Source organism: Chlorocebus sabaeus, chromosome 7 (genome assembly GCF_047675955.1).
Source record: "Chlorocebus sabaeus isolate Y175 chromosome 7, mChlSab1.0.hap1, whole genome shotgun sequence".
Lineage (NCBI taxonomy): Eukaryota > Metazoa > Chordata > Mammalia > Primates > Cercopithecidae > Chlorocebus > Chlorocebus sabaeus.
In genome coordinates this window covers 115,924,811-115,948,546 of record NC_132910.1, presented here as the reverse complement: position 1 = coordinate 115,948,546, position 23,736 = coordinate 115,924,811, and the positions used below count along the sequence as shown (strand labels likewise).

General features: G+C 40.9%; 1 protein-coding gene across 3 annotated transcripts in view; it reads right to left on the bottom strand.

The window, feature by feature from the left end:
• Positions 1 to 15,157, bottom strand: part of KLHL2 (kelch like family member 2) — a 122,087-nt gene extending 106,930 nt beyond the window's left edge. Inside the window, exons 1-2 of one of the 3 annotated variants that reach the window (XM_008000201.3) lie at positions 14,816 to 15,157; positions 2,177 to 2,302 (exon numbers count right to left, since the gene is read on the bottom strand). In XM_008000201.3, coding sequence (XP_007998392.1) covers positions 2,177 to 2,302; positions 14,816 to 14,841 — 152 coding nt within the window. In that variant the 5' untranslated portion in view covers positions 14,842 to 15,157. Of the gene's footprint in view, positions 1 to 2,176; positions 2,303 to 14,815 lie in introns of those variants that run through there. The other 2 variants (XM_008000202.3, XM_073017708.1) reach the window with 2 other exon arrangements.
• Positions 15,158 to 23,736: the final 8,579 nt, after the last annotated feature.

Here is a 23,736-nt window from a genome sequence, read left to right as displayed (position 1 = left end):
TTCCTCTCATTTTATAGTCAGGCTCAAACAAGTAAAACAATTGGCTCGAGGCCAGAGTCTGTCCCAAAACTCGGGTCATTGACCCCAAGGGAAGGAGCACTTGGTGTTACCTTCCCCGCAGTTTAGTGAGTCATGCCCAGGTCAACAGAGACCCACTCACATTAACACCAGCAGAACGCCAAGGCTACCCGTGCCCCACCCATAGGAGTGGGGAAAAAGAACATTTGAATAGTCTATTAAAAGTCAATCTTTTTAGACTTCTCAAAGAGAAAAAACAGCCATTAAAGATCCCAGTCTTAAAATAACCAGACTATTTTTCTTACTTTTCTTACAGTTCCACTTAGTAACCAATGCATTTTACATTCTAATAACTACTGTCAAAACAGGATTAAAAACCCGAAACAGCACCCTCAGACTTGCTGGATTATCCCAGCTATATATTCTCCCAAAGAATAAGTGAAAACCCACATTTTGAAAATGTCAAAGCAGTACTAGAAAACAAATCAAATGATCCAATATTCAGTTTAACTTTCCCTTATCTCTCTCAAATCCATTCTCCACCCAGCAGCCAGTGTGTTCAAAATATAAATCTCATCAGGTCACATTCCTGCTTAACACTCTCTACGGGCTTCCTCTCAAGGCAACTCTTGATTAAGACCAAAATTTCAGGACCTCAGTCCAATGGCCCCTCCTACCAACTCAGCTGCCTCTCCTGTGTGATTCCGCCACCACGTGCACTGCAGCAACACTATCAGTTCCTCCAATGAGGCCGGCTCCTTCCTACCCTAAGATGTGGCACAGCATTCCCCATGCCTGCAACACTGTTCTCTCTCTCCTCACTCCCATCCTGACTTTATCCCCTTATCTTCTTTTCCTTCTAGATATCAGCATAATTATTCCTGTCTTCTCAAGAAAGCCTGTCCTGACCACTGTTATCCACCTTTCTGGCACCAGCAGCCCTCCTTTGCAGCACATACTGTCATTACAGTAAATTATTTTTGTGATTTCTTTGATGAATGCCTGCTTCGTGCAGTCACTTATGGGCCCACAAGGGTGGCAACCATATTTGTTCTTGCTCACCATTGTACCTACAGTACCTAGCAGATAAATATTTATTGAATCACTAATTGAAGAAACAAACAAATGATGGGCCTAAAAGGGAGAGTTTTTAGGAGGCATAGGAAGATTAAGGGAAGGTTTAATCCCTTCTTAGGCTTTCAGCATTTCAGATAGATATATGCAGAGTATTTTCACAAAGGGAATGGTGGGAAAAAGCAGATCTTTCATAAAGTGCTAATAAAACCCAAGACTCTTAATACATACATTAGCCTTTTAATTAAAAAAAAAAAGCTACTCATTTTTCAATCAACTTTTAATACTACTTAAAAGTTGCAGTGATCCTTAGTACACTTGAGATCCTTAGTACCTCAGTAACAGGCAGATCACTGTCCCCTAAAACTACCACCACTCCCACAAAAAAAAAATGGTTACATTTTTCTCTGTCTAAAAGTTTATTTCCATATTCTTTGCCACAGTTAAGTTAGAAGCCCTAGACCAGCACTGTCCAATATAAATATAATGCAAGTCACAATTTTATAGTAATCACATTAAAAAGGTAAACAGAAACAAGATAAATTAATTTCAATAATATACTCTCTTATTTTTAACTTTTAAAAAAGAAAATAGGGACAGGGTCTCACTATATTGACCAGGCTGGTCTCAAACTCCTGGCCTCAAGTGATCCTCCTGCCTCGGCCTCTCAAAGTGCTGGGATTATAGGCATGAGTCACCATACCTGGCCTACTATATTCTTTTTAACTCAAAATATCTAGTATATTATCATTTCTACATGGAATTAATATATTTAAAAGTATTAATAAAATATTTGCATTTCTTTTTTTTGCATTTAGAAATCCCCCGTGTATTTTTCACCTCCAAACTATCGCATCAGACTAGCTGGATGGTTAAGCGGTTACCACACAATAGAGAAGCCCCACACCATCCACACTTCCAAAAATTATTTGCTCTCTTCCTTTAAAAAAACTTGCAGAAAAAGCTTTTAATGTTCCATGTACCAGACAAAGCAACAATAGAAGGTTGATTATATACTCACTACAAACAACTGAAAAATAAAGGGACGAAACCAATGGTTGCATGTACATTAGTATAATGATACCTTCTTAATTCGTTCATGACTTTGAAAGCTTTCTTCATATGCCAAGGATTCACTGTCACTGGGCAGTGTTTTTCGGTATTATCATCTTTTGAATCGAGAGGCTTCTGATGACCCTGCTTTGTGCATCTGTACACAAAAGAACAAAAACAGAAAAAGGTCTTATTAAAGATCATTTAGTTCAGCTTATCAAACTACAAGAGATACAATGAATGTCTCTTTCCCTACTTATTTAGAGAAGTCTCATGGACAGAATATCCCAATGTAAGGTTAAGACAATCGAGAACAGTTTCTGATAGACATTATGGTTTCAGTTAAAAACTGGGTAATTATTTCCCTGGTGTCAAAGTTCTGTCAAAGATCAACACAGAATATTCAGTAAAAGTGGCTTAGCAGATGTCTCCAAATAAAACTGTTGAGAAATGATCTTCTCCATTGGAAATTAACTTGCTTTTACAAACTTCTATAGTCATATGTTATTAACAAACCAAGACAGAGCAGGATCATATTTTACACAAACTTCAGAAACTTAGAATCTGATTTAAATTTTGCTCTCTACCTGCCAGGATATATTTACCCCATATATTCTGGACCTATACTAACAAGAGATTAATCAAGATTAATCATGTTAGCTAATAGTTATTGAGTATTTACTATATGGCAGCCACTGTGCTGAGTAGTTTACTTTCATTATTTAGTTAATCCTCACAACAACTCTCTGAGCAAATTACTATTATTATCCCCATTTAACAGATGAAGAGAATAGTTTGAGTAACATGGTAAATGGTAGGGCTGGGTAAAAGTATGGCCAGTCTGATTCTCCATCTTATTCTTTTCACTAATATTTCAATACCATTTCCTACCCTGAACAGTGAATATTTAAATTTACATTTTTTAAGCACACAAGGCTATACTAGCATTGCTACATGAATTATTCTTTCAAGACTTAGGACCCAAAAATTAACCCAAAAAATTAGGGTCCAATGAGGAAGGGGGCAGAGAATTAACTGCAAATTAATGAACACAAGAGAACTTTTTGAAGTGATGGTTATAAAACTTTATAAATTTATTAAAAATCATTGGATTGCACAATTATAATGGGTGGATTTATGGTATGTAAATTATACCTCAATAAAGCTATTACATAAAAAATCAGGGCACCAATTTTTTAATCAGGCTTAAAAATGAAGTCTAAAAATATCATACTTGTATATATATCAAGGAACAAGCAAACATCATTATTAATTGCTGCACTTCTCTTCCTTTCCTGACCCATTTCTAAAAGGATGATTCATTTTTAAACATTATCGTTCATTAATTCATTCAGCAATTTTTTTTTTAGTGCCAACCATGTACCAATCACTATTCTTAAGGCACTTGGAATACATCAGTGAATAAAACAAAGATCCCTGTCCTCATAGAGCTTGGAGTCTGGTGGGGGGAAGCGGAAGACAACACAAGTCAGGGAAGCAACTGGCATGTTAGGAAATGGTGTTATGGAAATAGAAAAAGCAGGGCACGGTGAAGAGAGTGAGAAATGTGGGGATGGTGGAGGGGTGTAATCTGCAGTAAACAGGGTGCTCAGGGAAGGCCTAGTTGAGAACAGAGATTTGAACAAAAGACTAGGGGGGTGGAAACGTCCAGATGGAAGTAGTAACTACAGCAAAAGCCAGTATGTACCTGGTATGTTCCAGGAACTGTGACCCATGCAGCTTCAGCAAAAGGCTGGGGCTGAGCAGGAGAGGGGAGTGCAGAAAGGGCCTTTTAGGATATCCTAAGGCCTTTCCCTTTGAGTGAAATGAGGAGACACTGCAAAAGAGTGACACAATCCGACTTACGTTTTCCAAAGACCACTTTGGCTGCTGGTTGAGAACAGTTAACAAAGGTCAAAGATTAAAAGGGGGCAACTATTTAGCAGGATATTACAGTAATTCAGTAAGAGATGGCAGTGGCTTGGGAGGATAGTAGCAGTGGAGGTGATGAAAACTGGCTGAGTTCTGGATATTTTGAAGATACAACCAACAAGATCTGTTTAAACAACCCTATGACATGTCGAAGAAAGTCAGAATGACTCCAAGTCTTTTGGCCTGAACAAGAGAAAGGACTGAGTTTCTGTTCATTAAGTTGGGAAAGGCTGCAGGTAGAAACTGTTTGAGATAGGAAGATCAAGAGCTGTTTTTATACAAACTGGTTTTAAAATATCAGACATCCAAGTGAAGGCATCAAATCATCACATAAATATTGGAGTCTAGAGTTGGAGAAAAAAGTTTAGCTGGAGGCAGAAATGTGGGAATCACTGGTTACATGGATGGTACATTAAGCCATGAAACGAGTACTCAACATTAAGATAATCTCTAAAATTAACCAAACCCCAGGCTCCAGAATCAGCACTAATTGAAGCACCTGCCTCTCTGAGGGCTTGCCTACTACAGGTGCCCGTCAGTTCTACTTCCTCACAACTTGACGCTTTTTAAGAGGCCTAACAAATGAATTAACGCAAGGCTCTACCTCCACAGGGAAAGCCCACAGCTGAAGTGGGAGAATAAGGAGGTTCTGCTCTACTCCCTACGGCCTCTTGAAGGTGTGTGTGTAGGGAATTAGTTACACCGAGTCTAAGAAAGGAAAAGCACTGGTAAGTCTAGAACCCAAAAAGATGGCAAAACATTCACGTCTGGAGGGAGAGGACTGGGGAAACACTTTATAGTATAACACAGATATTCTCATTCTACCTATAAAGGAAATTATAGGAAACCAGGGAAAGGAGAAACTGCACAGATATATGCAACCCATGTAAACTTTCTAACCATGTAACACTGAATGTCCATATACGATAGCAAGGCAATACTCACTCTATATCTACTTCTAGTTTAATAATTTAGAAGGTGTAACAAAGGGAGAATGTTATACTGAGGATTAGCAAAACTATCATAAAAGAATTTTCAGTGTTTGAAAGCGGAAGCAAAAGCAATTCTGCCCCAGAAAGAATGTCATTATTTAAGAGTCACGAGTGTTTATACTTGCTTAAGAACTTAGGAATTAAAATTCCCTGCATTGGAAAATTCACTTTAAGACAGCCACCATACAACAATCAATGCCCATATTGGTGCTCTCTTAAACCTGTTTTCAGCTCCTCCTTTTTCTGATGTACTACAGAAACTCTGCAAAGAAGACTTTATTCAAAGGCTTAAAGGAATAAGCAAGAAAATACACTGAATTTTGTTAAGTGTTCTCTGTACTGAGAGTCACTTACAAATACATCACCCCTTTCTGCAAACGTCCATTTTCAAAACTAATGCCCTTTCCATAAATTTCCATTCCCTGTGTCGCTTTATGTTAGATGGCTTCTCATTCAGAAGCAGAACAGAAAATGAAGCATAATGTCTAAAACTACAGACGTGAGAAATACATATATACTGGGAACAACCACTTAAGTGACAGGGAAAGGTTTACCCTTTAGGTTGTACCACATTAAATCAAGAATTACACCTTTGCCCTGCTTCCCTTCTGAAGCAAAGTGCTAGCCCTTTCCAGAAAAGCTGCTCATTCTGAGAACCGTCTTCCTTAAAATACCTGAAGATATTTTTCCAAGTTCCTTTCACCTTTAACTCTTTCCCCAACTCTGAGACTCCTCAAGTAGTCTGGCAATTATTCAATAGCCTATTGTTATCAACACATATTCTAAAATAGTTGAGGTTTCCCAGGGTTTGAATCCCAGTGTACTGCTTGCTAAGTTTTTTCATAGATATCCTAAAGCCTTCCTTCAGTGACTGACTTCTGCAAATTCCCAGCTGTGGACACGGGTGGCTTCTCAGATGAGATGACTTTCTGACTCTGCCTAAGAATACACTATTGATGATAACTGAATTCTCAGAGAGGAGGAAAATAAAGACTCTAACAGGGCTGTCTCCCTCAAATAGTCAAGATTTCCAAACCAGGCAAAGGTTTAAACCTACTGTAACAATTCTGAGAACACCACAGAAATGAAGTAAAACTTCTTTAGGTACGTATTATTGGCTTTGGAACAATGGTTTTTAGCAGAGTGAAAGAGAAAGATCAGAATTACCCAAGCAATTTTTTCAAGCCACAAATAACCACCCCTTCTCACATGAAAAGTCACACAAGTCCTTTTTAGAATTAGCTATACGTACATGATGGCATCTCCAGGGGTATAGGGTAAAGCCAGCAATGCGTGATTTTTAAAAATAATCATAACAACACAAGTCATGTAATATGTCCTGCCACCAACTTACCTCCCACCTCAGAATCATCCCAGATTAAAAACAAATGCTTTAGAAAATATGTTGCATTTTTAGAAAAAAAAAAAATGCAACTATTCATGTGAATAATGCAGCTGCGAAGTTTAACAGGGGATCTGAGACATTTTGACATTTAGGACATAAATACTTGGCCCTTGGGTGGCCACCATCACTGTTCTCCCCTTTGCCTGTTCACCTCAAAAGCTGCAAGACTCCCCTGCTTGCAATGAGTCACCCACAATTACTCACAAATTTCTGCCAAGTTCACGTCAGCAGCTGTTGTTTTCAAAGTCAACATCCATACCATACTGTTTTAACATTTCTTCATTACTTTATAATATTTCTTCTATTTCTCTGCTGTCTTCCCAACTAAACTTGCATTCAGAAGCAGGCATCTTACTAGCATTGCTCTCATACACAAATCCGGGATATCAGAAGTAGAGAGTCAACCATAACTAATATTTTAACTAAAATTTGTCATGTCATTCTACAGTTTCTCAACAAAATACTCTCACATCCTTCAAACAAACAGCCACTATATTACGAGGCTGTGAAGGTAGAGGACTTTCTCAATTGGAAACACATTTGGGTCTACGGTAGGGTTGTGATTTCAATTTTTGCAGTTAGCTAAGGCAAAGAGACACACTGCAAACTTTCTTCATATATCTGGAATTTAAACTTTTATTAGGTATGGAAACAGCAGACTAATCTACAAACACATTGCCAAACAAATACAGCTTTTTTAAAATGTTAATATTTGCCTTATAGACATGTAAGAACTTGGATTAGGTCTTCAGTATGTAGACCCTTAGAAGTGAATATGAGGTATCTTGTGAGATAAAAACTTTGATTTCTTTTTTCTTTTTATTACTCACTTCTCCGAGGGAAAAAAAAAAAAAAATCTGATCTTGCATCAAGTCATAGGATGCCTTTCAGATAGTATCATAATGCCACTGAATACTTTAAATATATATAGTTAAAAATAATTTTTCCGATTTTCCAGAGCTGAAAAGGAAACATCTAGAAAAGCTTGAATTGCTAAATTTACTAAAATATATTAGCAGTTAAAAAGCAGAGCCCTGAACTCACTAAAGGGCAGAGGGAGGTATTAAAGAGCACCCTTTTTCTCCCTTGTGCGGCTGTATGTTAAGTGTGTAGGGAAGCTTTCGCAGGAGGAGGTTGGGACGTCTGAGGTGGAGAGGCTGATGGAAGTTGGAGTATAATTGCTCTCTGATAGTAGAACAATAGAGCTGTAAAAAGCTCTGCTTCAGTTCAACTCAGCTTTCTCTCCCTCTTTCCCTCCCACCTACATGACAAACAGAACACAATCAGGCACTTTTTGTCCCTGACAGTGACTATTACCAGGAAAAGGACCAGGGTAAAAGCATGTCTTATGCAAGATCAATCTCCTAAGGAATATTTTATAAACAACTAACAAAGTGTTGTCAGAGTGGGATATTTGTGAGGTGCTACAATAGGGAAAAGGGGGTCGATGATCCATTTCAAACATTTCCATTTCTTTTATCACTTATATTTCTGACTTTTCTTTTGCCCCTCTTCCTAGTATTGCCATCACTTGGTTGGCAGGGGGCGGCAATATGACTCGGCAATTCAGTTGACTGGGATACATTTTCTAGCACTTGAATGAAAAGGTACTAGATGAGGACCAGAATCAGAAAGAAGCCCTAAATTGTGGTTCTGTCTATGCCAAATACTAACCAAGAGACCCTGGATTAGTCACTTAGCCTCTATGGGCTTCAGACTACTTATAAAATTGATTTCACAAATATGTCTGATGTGAAATGTAATATGAAAGTCGGCCGGGCGCGGTGGCTCAAGCCTGTAATCCCAGCACTTTGGGGGGCCGAGACGGGCGCATCACGAGGTCAGTAGATGGAGACCATCCTGGCTAACACGGTGAAACCCCGTCTCTACTAAAAAATAGAGATGTGGTGGGCGCCTGTAGTCCCAGCTACTCAGGAGGCTGAGGCAGGACAATGGCGTAAACCCGGGAGGCGGAGTTTGCAGTGAGCTGAGATCCGCCACTGCACTCCAGCCTGGGCGACAGAGCCAGACTCTGTCTCCAAAAAAAAAAAAAAAAAAAAAAAAAAAAAAAAGTCAAAGATAATAATACCTCACCTACCTATCTCAGGGAGCTGTATAGGCACTATATGAATGTAAGCAAAGTTTAGAAGAAAACTGTTGAGTTCAGGAGCTAAGCTGAATATGCAGATATATTTTTATGGCTCTTATTGGCCTTCATTTTTAATTGCAACATTCAATTCAAAGTTAATAGCAATATTCAAAATGACCAAAGCTAATAAATTAAATATTTAAGTGCTGCCTAGATGCCCACTGCATGCCTTGTACTAAGAAGGGTAAGAAACATTAGGAAGGCTGAATTGAGATCTTCCTCCACTTACCATCTAAATCGGAAAGTACATGGGAAACCACCAAAGAATGGCACAAGTCAGTACACAGGTGCAGCGACAAACACTATAGGAATGCAACAATGAGCTGGAATGAGTTGGAGTAAAGACGAAAGACTTTGTGAAGGAGATGGGGCTCCAATGGGGCCTTGGAGGAACTTCAAGTTATTATAACAGGGGAGGGAAGAAGAGAAGCATAGGAAAAGGCTGGAGGATCCTGGCTTGTGGACAAGGGAGAGTTTTTTTTTTTTTTTTGAGACGGAGTCTGCTCTGTCGCCCAGGCTGGAGTGCAGTGGCCGGATCTCTGCTCACTGCAAGCTCCGCCTCCCGGGTTCACGCCATTCTCCTGCCTCAGCCTCCCGAGTAGCTGGGACTACAGGCGCCCGCCACCTCGCCCGGCTAGTTTTTTGTATTTTTTTAGTAGAGACGGGGTTTCAAAGCACATGATGATCTTGCATATACAGGATAAGATAAAATGATGGAGGGTTATGATTGCCTGAGTCTCTGGTTTTGATAAGTCAAGTCGCTTCACATGACTCTAAGATGTTGGAGGGTCAAAACAGTATGGGGACTGAAGGATGAGGGCAGAATACATACAGCTCAATAGGAGACCAGTGAAAAACTTCAGGTATCAAGTGATGAAATCCATTCATCAGAATAGTAGCAGCCAGAATGGACACTTGAAATCAAGACTACACTTCCTGGGGACTAATAAGATATGGAGGACAAAGAAAGAGAGAGAAATCAAAGACTATTCCAATGTTTTGGTTATCAGGGACCAGAAGAATGGTTATCCCATTAAATAAGTGAAAATGTTATAAAATGAAGTCAGTTTCTGACCGAACATCAGTTTTGGATATGTTGGGTTTAGAGGTATGAGCTAAGAGTAGAGATGTGAGAAGTTCAAAATTCCACACCAAAGCACAGACCTAGAGCCCAGACTTAAGACATAGATGGAGCTAGAACTCAGAGATTAACAGTCGATTGAAAAGAACTGGCCAAGGCCTACTTATATGAGGAAATACTGCCCACAAACAGTGATAGAAGAGAAGCCATGCAAGACAGAAAAAAGTGACTCAACAGAGAGATTAGAATCCCCGTTTTTCTAATACTTGATAAGCTTGAGAAAGTAACTTAAACTCTACTTCTTCAGCTGATACATAAGACACCTACCACTATAAGGTTGTTGACAAGATTAAGTGAGATTAAGTGATAAAGTATGCAAATCACATTTAGCAACCTAAAAACCAGAGAAGGAAAACAAGAAAAAGAGCTATCATAAAAAGCAGGGGCTTGTTTTTCAAGGTAAAATCAGAGAATGGAACTGGTCAAAGGAATATTTTAGCAAATGCCAACAGTCCAAAATGTAAGAAAGTACAGTGCATAACACACAAAAAGTATACTGACCCCCTCACTGCAGCAATTATCTCAGGGGAAGAATTCAGGAATGCCTTTGCGCTTGCTATTCTCTCTACCTGGAATGCTCTTCCCCCTCTAGATTGTGCTAAAACATCACCTCGTCAAAGACACCCTGACCCTATCTGAACTATTATTCTTATTATTCTCTACCCTTTTATCCTGCTTCATTTTTATTTACTGTACTTACTACTAGCAATATTACATATTTGTTTGCTATTAGTTTCAATCATAGGAAAAAGAACTTTGTTTTCTGAGATATCTCCAAAACCTGGCCATAGTAGGCACTCAATAAATATAAATTAAAAACTCAGACTGCCTCATCATAAAGAGTAAATGCATTTGGATTTGGTAGAACACTACAGAAATGCAACTTAAAGTGAATTTCCTTCTCTGGATCACCTTGAAAAAACCTTCTGCCTGATCTTAAGAAAGATGTTGAATGGTCTTCATAAGCACTACTAATGTAAATTCGTAACAGCCATAGATGAATAAACTTACAGTCACCTTTGGAAAAGCACATTTACTAATATTTACTGAACACCTACCATGTACATCAGAAACAAAAGGTTTGGGGCATTCTGTGGGGAGTAGGTGGAGTGATTTTCCAGCATCAGAAATTTTTTAAACTACCACATAAATGCTACCTATTTCCAGAATTCACTTCTTAAGTTCCCAAATGCACCTCAAAGTTGTCCCTATATGTAACACTTCCTTCAACACACATTGATCCACATGTCTTCTTTCACCATTACCTTGCTTGCGGGCCATTATTACTCCTAAATATTTTAAACGTCTTTGCCTATCACTGCGGAGATTCACCCATGAAATGATAGATGCCCAATGTACATTTAATTAAACAAAAATAAGAATACACTCCAATGCACTATAATAAACAAATGAATACTGGGTAACCCATAGCAAGGTTCCAAATTCATAGCAACTGAATCTTAGAAAGAACATCAAAGGTCATCTGGTCCAGCGGACTGCAAATGTCAGGCTTCAGTGAACTTTTTACTGATCCATGTCAAAATGAGGACAAGGTAATAAGTTTTCATAAGGCTAAATGTTTTAAATTTAAAGACAATCCTTTAGTCAGATTATATCCTTCCTTATATTTGAGGAAGGATATTAAAATGTTTTTTTCTTTCATAAAAAGATGGTGATAGTTGATCATTGTTTTATAAATAATTCTTTTACTTAGCAAAACAAAAGCTTAGGAATTGTTAGACTTCATTGTTTTTTTCTTTTTTAAATTTTACAGGTCAGTGAAATTCAAAAATGTGAGAACCTCTGCTCTAATCCAACCAATCTTCTGCTGCCTAAATGCCTTAGAATATGGTCAACAAGTTGTTTATCTGCCTATGCATGAACACCTCTGATGACAAGTCTCTAGTGATGTGGAACCATCGACTGAAAAAAGATATGGTTCTTTCTGAGGGATGTTTGCTTAGTTTTGTGAAGGAAAAGCAAAAACATCAAGGCTTATAGAGAGTAAGCCGACTTGTGAAAACAGAGCCAGTAAAAAAACAAATGCCAAGAAAACTGATCAGTAAGAGAAGATCAGAGGGATGCACTCAGGCCTATACCTCACAGTCTTCCTTCAACTTATTATGAAAATCCTTTACGCAAATAACTATAAAAGCCAGACTGTAAAATACATTCCTAAGGTCGCGGCTGGACAATTTACATTTCCCTTTGCACATCTCAGTTTACCATCTGAAATTCTTTTACTAAGCTACATCTAAACTGCATCTCTCAATTTACTACCTGAAATTCCTTTACTAATCTACATTTAATTTTTTAGTTACACACCTTTCAGGTTTGATCAGAAGCAAATGTAACAGTCTCAATATCACCCAGACCCCAAAATGAAACAGACTCTAAACGCCACATATACTCAAGTATGCAAAAAATAAGCAGAAATATATAGTCCAACAATTTTTAATTATATGAGAATTTAAAGGATGAGAAGTTGGAGGCAAGGAAGGAGAAAAAGTACAAGAGATCAAAAGCTAATTTCAAGGAGTCCATCCTGAAGGAAACAGGAATGGTGGGTACAGATGCCTGACATCCCTCCAAGACAATGTGCCAACGGGCCAATGGAGAACAAGGTGCGATCTGAGAACAACGTAAATCTGGACGTTAAGAGAAACACAAGCAAAAGCACCACGCACGGTGCCAGGCAGAGACAGGCATTCAAACATTTGCAGATTGAACGCATTAATAAACAGACACTTACACAAAGAGAATCTGGGGCCGTGCTTCCAATTACACCATTCAAGGCACTTTAAGTCCAGGTCAAACATCTTTCTTTGCCTCAAAGCTCAGGCTAAAAATCTAACTTTATGAAAAGCTGAGTCTTCCTAATAGTTTCCACTGGCCTCTGTCCTAGCCCAGCTCTGGCAGTGAGGCCCGGTCAAGTTCCTTCCTAAAGACACTGCCTGCAAGTCTCAAATCCAGCACACGGGATCCATGGTGGAAGGATGTTAATGGGAGTGGAGGCAAACAGGCCAAGGGGTGGCAAGGAAAAAAACTATTTCTGATCCAAAGAATGGCAAATAACACCATAACGAGTTCTTGAATTAGGTTTAATGCTGGATAGAACCAAATGAAAATGAAAACCTACTTGTATTTATAACTAAATAGATAGAAACAAAGAAAAAGTCTCACCAACTTTAGCCACCCATGATTGAAAGAAGCTTTAACAATTCTTTCATCCAGGCTGGCATTCCAGGTTTCCCACTATATCAGCCTCTCACTGTTTCAGCACTATTGATGGAATCTCAATGCCAAAAAATGGTGCTGGTCATCAAAATTATGATTAGCTGATCTACCCTAAAATCAGTTTATCAATGTTTGAATGCATACATCAATTTCATTTTTTATTATTTCAATTTAAATCATCTGTGTCTCTATTCCCTCCCTCCAGAGCCTACTTTTCCACCCCCTTCTTTTCACCTGCATTCTAAGATTCCCTTATTCTGCCTTTAGTTCCCTCTGTTCCAAAAGTAAAAAGCAACTGCAGGAACTTATATAGAAGGCAGGTTTACTACAGATAACATACCTACATGTTACATATTATATACCATGTGCTGTCTAAATACAGCTAGCATATCCTGCCTTAAGTGCTTCTGAGCCTGGGCAGACCCCCGTGTGCTCATGCTGCTGATGTAAACCATCCACCATCATATTTCCTAGGAGTTCAGGTGCCTTCCTCCAGCCTGCTGAAGAACATGACCAAATCTCACGGCCCTCAAAGCCACAGCTATCGAGAGGTGACTAAGCCCCTGCTTCTGTCAGCCCAGGAAGGCCAATTCAAGAGTCTTATCGTCTACCCCCTAGATTTCCACGACCTGTTCCACTCAAGCTAAAAATTCTGAAACGCACTTTTAGAAACTGTCGTTTCAGAATCCTATTAGCTCTCCTTAAAGGGCTGAACATCAAAAAATTATTCAACCCAAGCCAAGTATCCTTATTTTGGCTGGAATTCTGCCAAATAACCACAAGAGGCTGGTGCGGTACAATTGGTATGGAGTGAAGCTTGCCAAATCTAACCGGAGAACGACAAGCCTCCATGAATAAGCTCTCATGAAAAGGCACACCATTCTTCAGGATGAGGTTTGTTTGCGATTTGAAAAGTCAGATTCAAAGGACTCTTGTTCCCTCCTAAGAGAAGAGGGAACCAAAATTGAAATTTTCGAAACTCCTGGGTATTTACAGTTCACTTTTACCAAGATGTTTTTAAAACTAAAAATCAGAATTTTTAAAAAAAAAAAAAAAACCTTTTTCTGAATAATGCAATAATGTCTTCTACATAATGTTTCAGCTATTATTTCTAGAAAGTAATTCTGTTGCCAGTGATCTTGAATGTACTTGGGTACCAAAGAAAAAAGACACCTGTGCCTGGCAGGTCGATACGCTACTAATTAGCCCGAGGTACGAAGGAAACAGAAGATGCTCTGATTTCTGGATAAAACGTTCTGCAGTGCCAGGTAAAAGAGGTCACATGCCCTGAACGACCGCCGCTCATTTAGAGTGATGCAAAAGCTCCTCGGATATTAATTTTGTTAGAAATTCGGGGAATCAAGCAACCTAGAATCAATTCATTTAGACAGCGGGCGACTGGTACTTTACAGTTTCCTTTTTTCAACGGACTCAGTGCATCCTAGCTTGATCTCTTATAAAGGGGTAGGCAAGCTGGGCACCAGGTGATCATGCATTTCAGGAAGGTACACACAGGATCGGCAGGGTCACCCATGCACAGCCCCACCCCGAATCCTCTATTCGCCTGAGATGGGGAAGACCCTTCCCCAGAAATCCTGGGCAGCGTTTTAAGTCACCGCATGGCCAGGCTGAGTTTCCGTCCGCGTCCGCTCCGGACTGCGGGCACAGCGCCTCGTCACGCCCCGCATCTCCCACCTCCCGCCGGCCCCGGCGGCTCCAGGCGGCCGTCCCCAGAGCTGCGCCCGCGGCCAGCGACACGCGCCGCAGCGGCGCGCTTATCCGCAGCGGCGCAGCCCGCCCGCCCGCTCACTCACGCGGGAGGCAGCGGCGGCGTCTCCATTGTGGCTCCTCTCGGGCTTCAGAACGCAGGCACCGACCGCCGCCGCCAGCACCATTCCAGCCGCGGACGCCGGCACTGCCCGCCCGCCGAGCCGCGTTCCATCCGCCCCGGAGGGGGCGCCGCGCTCTCCTCACCGCGCGCCACCACCTGCGGCGGCGGCCCCCGCGGCCATGGCCGGCTCGGCCAGGCGCGCTCCGTCTACTGCGCGGCTCCCGCGCTCGCCCGAGTGCGGGGCGGCGGCGGCGGGACCGGCGGGCGCGCGGGCTCAGCCACTTCCGGGTTTGGCCCCGGCCGGCGCCGACGCTGTGACGGGACTGCGATGCGGCCTCCCGCGGCTGCCGAGGACCCCTCCCTCGGCGCCTCCCCTTCCTCCTGCTGCTGCTACCGCTGCTGCTGCTGTTTCTGCTGCTTCTGGAGGCGGGCGGGCGCCAGCCGGGAGCGGGGCGGGCGTGCCCAGACGCTGGCCCGCAGGCCGGGACGCGGGCGGCGGCCGCCCACAGCGGGTCTGTGGATCTCCGGGACGGGGGCGCTGGAAAATGGGAGTGGAGGGGGTTCTCCGTGCAGAAAAAGGGCGGCCGAACCCGCGGCGTTCGAATCATGCCCGGTATCCACTTACTGCTCTGCTTCGCGGGCGTGTACACGTTATTCTTTTCATTTGAGCCTATACCCAGGGAGATGGGAAGGGTAGGCATGACCAACCAGTGCCCTTACAAATGGTGGAACTGAGTCAAGAAGAAATGATTTGCCTGTCCAGTGTCCCAAGCAAGAAGCTGTCCCTCCTCAGTATGCTATCCATTCCTTGGACAAGTGAAGTGAGCATCTGCTAGGCAAGGTTTTAGTGCTGGGGACGTGACAGCAAAACACAGCAAGTCTCTGTGCTTGTGGAGCTGTCCATCTAGACGGGATGACAGAAACAGTAAGTGATGCTTACCACGAAGAACATAAATGAGGATGAGGAAAGGTAAAGAGATTTTATAAGGAGTGATCAGGGAAGGCCTCTCAAAAGGCATGAGTTAAACAGAGATGGAATAACAGGGACTTTGAGTAATGCAAAGAATGCCCAGGGCAGAGGGAAGAGCAGCGTGGAGACTGCTAAGCAAGATCCTGCCTGCCTTGTTGAGTAACGGAAAGGAGAACAATGCAGCTGGTGGTTCTCCAAGTATGCCCACTGGAAGCAGTAGCACCTGCGAACTTGTTAGAGATGCGAATTTTCCAGTTCCACTTTAGACCTACTGAACCAGAAACTCTGGGGGTGGGGCCCAGCAGCGTGCGCTTTAACAAGCTCTCCAGATGATGCTTGCTGGGGCCGCGAGGGTGGGAGACCCTCTAATGAAGCAGAGTGAGGTCAGGAGGACAGCGGCGGGAATGGGTGTGGCGTGGAGAAATCGCAGATCACCCAGGCCTTGTGGGCCATGATAAAGGACTTGGCTTTTACTGAGATGAGAAGCAATTAGAAAGTGGTCAGTAGCTTGATCTGATCATTAAAAGGATGACTTTTCTGGGATTTGTTTGAAAATATCCCACAAAAAGATGGACAGAGGCCGGGCGCGGTGGCTCACGCCTGTAATCCCAGCACTTTGGGAGGCCGAGGCAGGCGGATCACCTGAGGTCGGGAGTTCGAGATCAGCCTGACCAACATGGAGAAACCCCGTCTCTACTAAAAATACAAAAAATTAGCCGGGCATGGTGGTGGACGCCTGTAATTCCAGCTACTCGGGAGGCTGAGGCAGGAGAATCACTTGAACCCAGGAGGCGGAGGTTGCAGTGAGCCGAGATCGTGCCACTGCACTCCAGCCTGGGCAACAGAGCGAGACTCCATCTCAAAATTCATAAATAACCAGAAGTTCATAATACGAAGTTTTTGTGTGTGTGTGTGTTTTGTTGTTGTTTTTTGTTTTGTTTTGTTTTAAGATGACTGCTGTATGGGTAACATGCATAGTGAGGCAAGAGAGCAAGCAAGGAGATTAACCTGGCTGGGATGAAAAGTAGGGATGGCTTGGATTAGAGTCCGAGTGATTGAGAGAAGTGGTCAGGTTCTGAATCTATTTAGAAGGTAAAGTACTCAGGATTGCTAGTAGATTCGCGTATAAAAAAGAAAGATGATCCTAAGGATTTTGTTCTGAGCTCTGGGGAGAATGGAGTTGCCCTTTACTGGGATTAGGGAGATTGAGAAAGAACAAGTGTTGGAGGGCGGGGTGGACATTGTATTTGTAAACTCTGATTTAGATATGGTAAGCTTGAGATGTCTGTTAAACATCCATGTGAAGATAGGTGTAGACAATTAGATATATGTATCTGGGGTAGATACAAATTTGGAAGTTGTTAGTGTACAGATGGTATTGAGATCAACTAGATTATGTAGCTAAAGAAAAGAAGTAGACCAAGAAGTAAGCCCTGGGGCACTCTAACATTAAAAAAGAAGAGGAGGAGGACTCAGCAAAGGAGATAGTAAAGGAACAATGGGGGAAATAGAAGGAGATCCAAGGCAAGTGTCTTGGCAGCCTAGTGAAGGGTTCCAGAAAGAAAAAAAACAACAACCTTAGTACACTTTAGCATGAGGACTTTTCTGTATGATGGTTCTGTTCAGAGCCATAATAAAACTTCCTACTTTACAAGGTTGTTTTCAGAATTAAATGGAATAATTGATGTAAAGTATATAGGACATAAATGTATAATGGAAGCACTTAATAAATGTTGGTTGCTGTTATTATTTCTGTACATTTCTGTGGCCATCAGTTATACCTGACTCTGCTAGGAACTGGGTTAAGTCCTAGAGCCAAGAGATACTAACTTAGGTTTTACCAAACCTTTGGCCTGACTTCCTTCTGCCTGCAAGCTCAGTGAGTAGGGCTGACTCATCAGCCATTTCAGGAACTCTTTTGAGGCGGGGGGTGGGAGGTGGACTTTTTCTATTGCTTTTGTATCTTCCCACCCAAAATAGTGTTATGTGTACAAATAAATACTAAAAAATTAAGATGTGTCCATCTGACAGCTAGGCACATCACTTCAAACCATAGCCCCTCTCACATCCTCCTCTGGGTTAGTTTTGTCTATCATCATTCTTTGCTTAAGGGGTTCGACTCATCTAGCATGCGAAATGTCAACCCAAACCTTTCCTTTTTCACAACCACCCCCATTTGTAGGCTTCACACGTAGACTGGGAAAGAGTACATTACCCACATACAATTCAGCCTTACTTGGAGTTAAATGTCACACCAAAACTGGTCCTCAGCCAGTTACAGCCTCCACCCTTAACCTGTCTCTCTGCTCACAAGAGAAAGTAAACAAAAATGCTTGACAGGCTGAGCCCAAATCCAACACTACAGTGGGGAAGAAACTTTTTAATACTTCTTCCTTTGACTCTCAGTTTCACCATCTTCTCAAGTGAAGGACACTAAGCATTAGGAGCAGCTGTCTAAGACCACCAAGCTCTTCTCTTTTTCATTTCCACTGACGTAAGGTCTGACTAAACATGTAACGGTGTTGAGCTCCCCTTGCTTAGGTTATTACCTCCACCCACATTTTCATCATTCTTTGGCTGAGCCCTTCACACCCTTGGCAGAGGAACGAGATCTTACAAAAGTCCATCTGCCTGCTATACTGTTGAGATAGAACAATTCCTTAACCATATTAGTAACCATAATCTAAAGCTAATGTAAGTAATTGGAATGTATCACTTGTAAAGAAAATGGAACCACTCAGATGAACAAGTCCATGAGAGTAGCTAGTGGCAAAAACTCCTTAGATTGAGCTGAAATCAGATGTTGCAATAGAACTAATGACATGACGTGGCAGGCACAAATACATCTCATGGCAAGTATCTGGGAGCTAAGAATTGTTCCTATAAAGAAAAGACTTAACTTCACCGAAGAATACAAAACCATTAGATGCTATATTTGTAATTCCTTCCAGTGCAAAGATGGCAAGTATGAAAAGATTCACTCATTCAAAATTAGGTACTAAAGAAGACAGAGGCCTTCTAAAAAGTCTCATTTTCTATCCTAAAGACTTAGTTTAAGTTGCTTTAGTAATTTTCAATTAGGGGTTTTGCTTTTAAAATTTTGACTAGGAGAAACTTCGCATGCATAATATATTAAGAAGCATTTCAAAATGTTCTTGTGATACTTTGCTGTTTAGCAAATGGATTTGTCAATACATTAAGATATTTATTACAAGCTTTATGGTGTCAAATGGGGTGATGTGAGTCTTGTGCTCCAGATCAATAGAAAATCTTTAATTGATGGAGTCCCTTGTTTCCGTGAATCCAATTTGCTCTTCAAATGCTTGCCTCCTTGCTTTTGTAGTCTTTAAGATACCAACTTTACTTCCAACACAGCATACCTCTCCATTACCCTGTGTCTGAGCTTCCTGGAGAAATGAATGCAAATTGTTTGCTGCAAAGTTTAATTGAAAATCTGTTGGAATTGGTACAGGAAGTATCCAAAAATAGGTTTCACACTAATGTATATCAGGTAAGCAGTTTCTCTGTGCTTTAAGAAAAGGAAATTTACTTAATCTATTTTTACTTGTATATAGCTTTATGGTATCTATTTATGTAGTCTGGTGATGTAATACCTCATTATAGAATTATCTAGGACTGAACATCTTTCTACACAGTCAGCAGTGCTGGGGGGAAGAAAAAGCAAGTAAAAATTCTTGATAAATTATGCGAAGCATTATTAGATTATTGTCATTCATCTGAAATTATTTTTTTTTTATTTTTTTTTTTTCCTTTTCTTTTTTTTGAGACGGAGTCTCGCTCTGTCGCCCAGGCTGGAGTGCAGTGGCGCGATCTCGGCTCACTGCAAGCTCCGCCTCCCGGGTTCCCGCCATTCTCCTGGCTCAGCCTCCCGAGTAGCTGGGACTACAGGCGCCCACAACCGCGCCCGGCTAATTTTTTTTTGTATTTTTAGTAGAGACGGGGTTTCACCGTGGTCTCGATCTCCTGACCTTGTGATCCGCCCGCCTCGGCCTCCCAAAGTGCTGGGATTACAGGCGTGAGCCACCGCGCCCGGCCATTCATCTGAAATTATGCATCTGCACATACACAAAAATTTTTCCCCACAGTTTCTGCCTGTCCATTACAGCTGACTGTTAATAGCACAGGCCCTAAGCAAAACTGTGAAATAAGTTTGCTTTGGCATTCTCATTTTTCCCATTCTCTTCTCTTTTTTCATGTGTCAATACATCTCTCACTTTTGACACCATCTACAGGTTTCCAGTGTCCTCTCTCCATCCCTAATCAAAACTTAGAAATGATCAGACATCAGCCAACACAATGATTAGTGAACTATACTTTAAAACAAATGGCTTTTAGACATGAGGTAACCTCATACTGGTATTATTTTAACTAAATAATATCTTAATACCCTACCCCTATTCTCCTTCCTAGAATGCATTCCAATGTCATCTATATTAAATTACAAAATTATTTACAAGTTGTGATATTTAAATGTGTCTTTCATTAGTAAAGGTGTTACTGAATAACGCTGTGAAATGAATGCTTTACTTCGACGAGTGACATGCAGAGTATAAGAGATAAAAAATATTCTTCTTAAACTCTAGACCTTTGGAGACCATACCTCAGGGAGTTTGTATTACTTGTTCAAATTGTTCACATGCTAATATAAAAAGATAAGTCTTGAATTTCCACATAAATCCTAAAATTTGAGCTCAGCCCAAGTCTTGGAATTATTTTTGCACGAAAGGGTCCTTTGCCAAGAAATCCTTTCTAGTTCTTAATCTGGTACTAGTCAGCTTCTGGATGCAAAGAAGCATGTTTAATGCAGGATATAAGTGGTTAGTCAATTCCTGAGGCATCCATATTTCTTCATTTTCCTTGTTAAGATCTTGGTAATAATCCAACCCAAGAAATAGAATTAAATCCAGGCTGCATATGTATGAGAACTATTCTTCATTGAACTAAAAATGAACCTGAGCTGCCATTTTGAAGTCTTTGTTAAAAGCCAACTAAAATTAAATCATGAGAAAAATATTCCAAGTCATATTTTCTGAGGCAAACTGATTCAAGCCAATCTTGATTGTATTATATTTAGATATACGTATCAACTTTTTTTCTATGTCACATAGGGAAAATACTGACCACCCTATTTTAAATTGAACTAGCACTCCCCCTGCACCCTCAACACTCCCTAAACTTCTTTTCTGATTTGTTTTTTTCCTAGGCGCTTATCACAATTTGACCAACTCTGTGTCTTACTTGTTTATTTCATGTATTGTCTGTTCTCTTCTTTGAAATGTAAGCTCTATGAAGTCATGAATTTTAGTCTGTTCAGTCCCAGGGCCTAGCAAAATACCTAACATATTATACGTTCAACAAATACTGTTGAGTGAATAAACTGGCACCAACCAAAATGTTTACCTCCAGGAACATTTATTCCAACTCAAAATTCAAGCAATGTGCGTTTTAATAGATATATGGCTACATCAATGTATCAAATTTATTCTTTTTTACTTTTGGAAGCATATAAATAATGGTCCCCAGAAATAAAGAAGATACGGAGAAATTTTCTTTGATTTCAGTCGGTCAACCAGTCAACAAATTTATTGAATGTCTTCTTTGATGATTACACTGTGATAGGTAAGTCCATCTGGGGGAGCAGTTAGGAATAATATGAAACTTAGGACAAGGATTCTCCCCTTAAGATAATTGTAATAAACTTCAGTCACAAAAATAAATCCAAATTTTAAATAAAACTAATTATCCCAGCACTTTGGGAGGCTGAGGTGGGAGGATTGCTTGAGCCCAGGAGTTCAAAACTGTAATGAGCTATGATTGTGCCACTGTACTCTAGCCTGGGTGATACAGCCAGACCCTGTCTCTAAAAAAATAAATAAAACTAGGGCAGAAGCAGTGGCTCATGCCTGTAATCCCAGCACTTTGGAAAGCTGAGGCAGATGGATCACCTGAAGTCAACAGTTCGAGACTAGCCTGGCCAACATGGTGAAACTCCGTTATCTACTGAAAATGAAAAAACACTCAGCCGGGCATAGTGGTAGGCGCCTGTAATCTCAGCTACTTGGGAGGCTGAGGCAGAAGAATCACTTGAACCTGGGAGTTAGAGGTTGTAGTGAGCCAAGATGTTGCCACTGCACTCTAACCTGGGCAACAGAGTAAGACTCTATCTCAAAAAAAATTTAAAAATAAATAAATAAAACTAATTAAACAAAAATTCCAGACAAGAGTCTTCACAAGTAAGATAAACTCTGACTTGAGCGCTTAAGAAAGAGAAGAGTACATAGTGGGAAAAGAATATGTTCAGTGGATAATAAAGGAGGATTTTAAGCAAATAATCCAAGAACAGAATGTTAAGAAATAAAGCCAAGCTGTTAATGTTAAGATCAGATTCCATAAATCCTTTCAGGCTTTATGTGGAGTAAGTAGACAGTTATTAGAGGGGTAAGTCCGTGTGTGTGTGTGTGGGTGTGCGCACACATGCGTGTGTGTGCATGCATGCATGCGTGTGTGTGTGTGTGTGTGTGTTTGTCCAGGTTGTAGAATAAACAAACTGTACTTGTAAGAGTTTTAATCTGGCTTTACAAAATTAATGACAGCTGGGAGAGACTGAAAACAGGAAGATTATCTGGGAAACTATTACAAGACTTTATCTGCAGGCTAAGTGTGGTGACTCAGGCCCATAATCTCAGCAATTTGGGAGGCTGAGGTGGGTGGATCACTTAAGGCCAGGAGTTCAAGACCAGCCTGGCCAACATGGCAAAACCCTGACCCTATTAAAAAATATAAAAATTAGCCTGGTGTGGTGGCACACACCTGTAATCCCAGCTACTCAGGAGGCTGTTGCATGATAATCACTTCAGCCTGGTGGGCAGAGGTTGCAGTGAGCTGATACGGTGCCACTGCACTCCAGCCTGAGCAACAGAATGAGACTCCATCTAAAAAAAAAAGAAAAGAAAAAAAGTGTATGCATGATATGATAAAAGCATGAAGTAGCATAGTGTGGCACAAATGAAAAAGCCAAATGGCAATGGTGGAATAAACATGACTCAGTGACTAATTTGGTATGGGGGACAAGGAGGATGAAGTAGCCTGAAAATACGATGATAGAGCTGGTAAAAATAAGAAAGTCACGTGGGATAGATGACGATGTGTGTGGTTTTAGGCCTACAGAGTTTGCAGTAACCTCAAGATATCCCAGTAAAATGTCCAGCAGAAAGTTGTAGACTAGCCAGATCAAGGACACCTGGTATAAAGATAGATTCACTCTCATAAAGTTATTGGCCCCTGAAGAAACTGGTAATGCAGCTTTCTGTGGTCGACTACATTGTTCTTCACATTGCTCTGGGTATTAGCTGGCATCCCAGGGCTGCTTTCTTGGTTGCTAATTTTTAAAATAATTTAAAGCAAATAATACATGATTACATTTTTTCTTCCATAAGGCTTTACTGGAAAGAAAATGATTACATTCTTATAGTAAAAATTCAAACCATAAAATGAAAGTTCTCATTGACCTTTCCCTTAATCTTCTCACCAGAAGTAGCATATGTTAACAGTTTTAAGTGTATCTTTTCAAATATTTTTCTGTGTAGTTGAATATATATGTGGTACACACGGAAATAGGTGGGTTTGTATTTGTTTCATGTAAGTGGAATCGTGCTGTAGGTACCTTCAGCCCATTAGCAGCTGCTAAGGAAGGCTTACTGCCAATTTGCTGTAGCTGTGGGAGACCCAGGCAGGGAGAGCTCAGCTGCCAGTTGCCAGTACATCTAGGAGTTAAAATAATACAAATTTCAGGGAAAAACTTGAATATTAGAAGGTTGACTAATGCATTAGACTAAATAGTACCTAGTGCCAGGTGAGTACTACATTGCATCTTAGTACCACAGACAACTTCCTCCTCCATTCTGACCAAAACA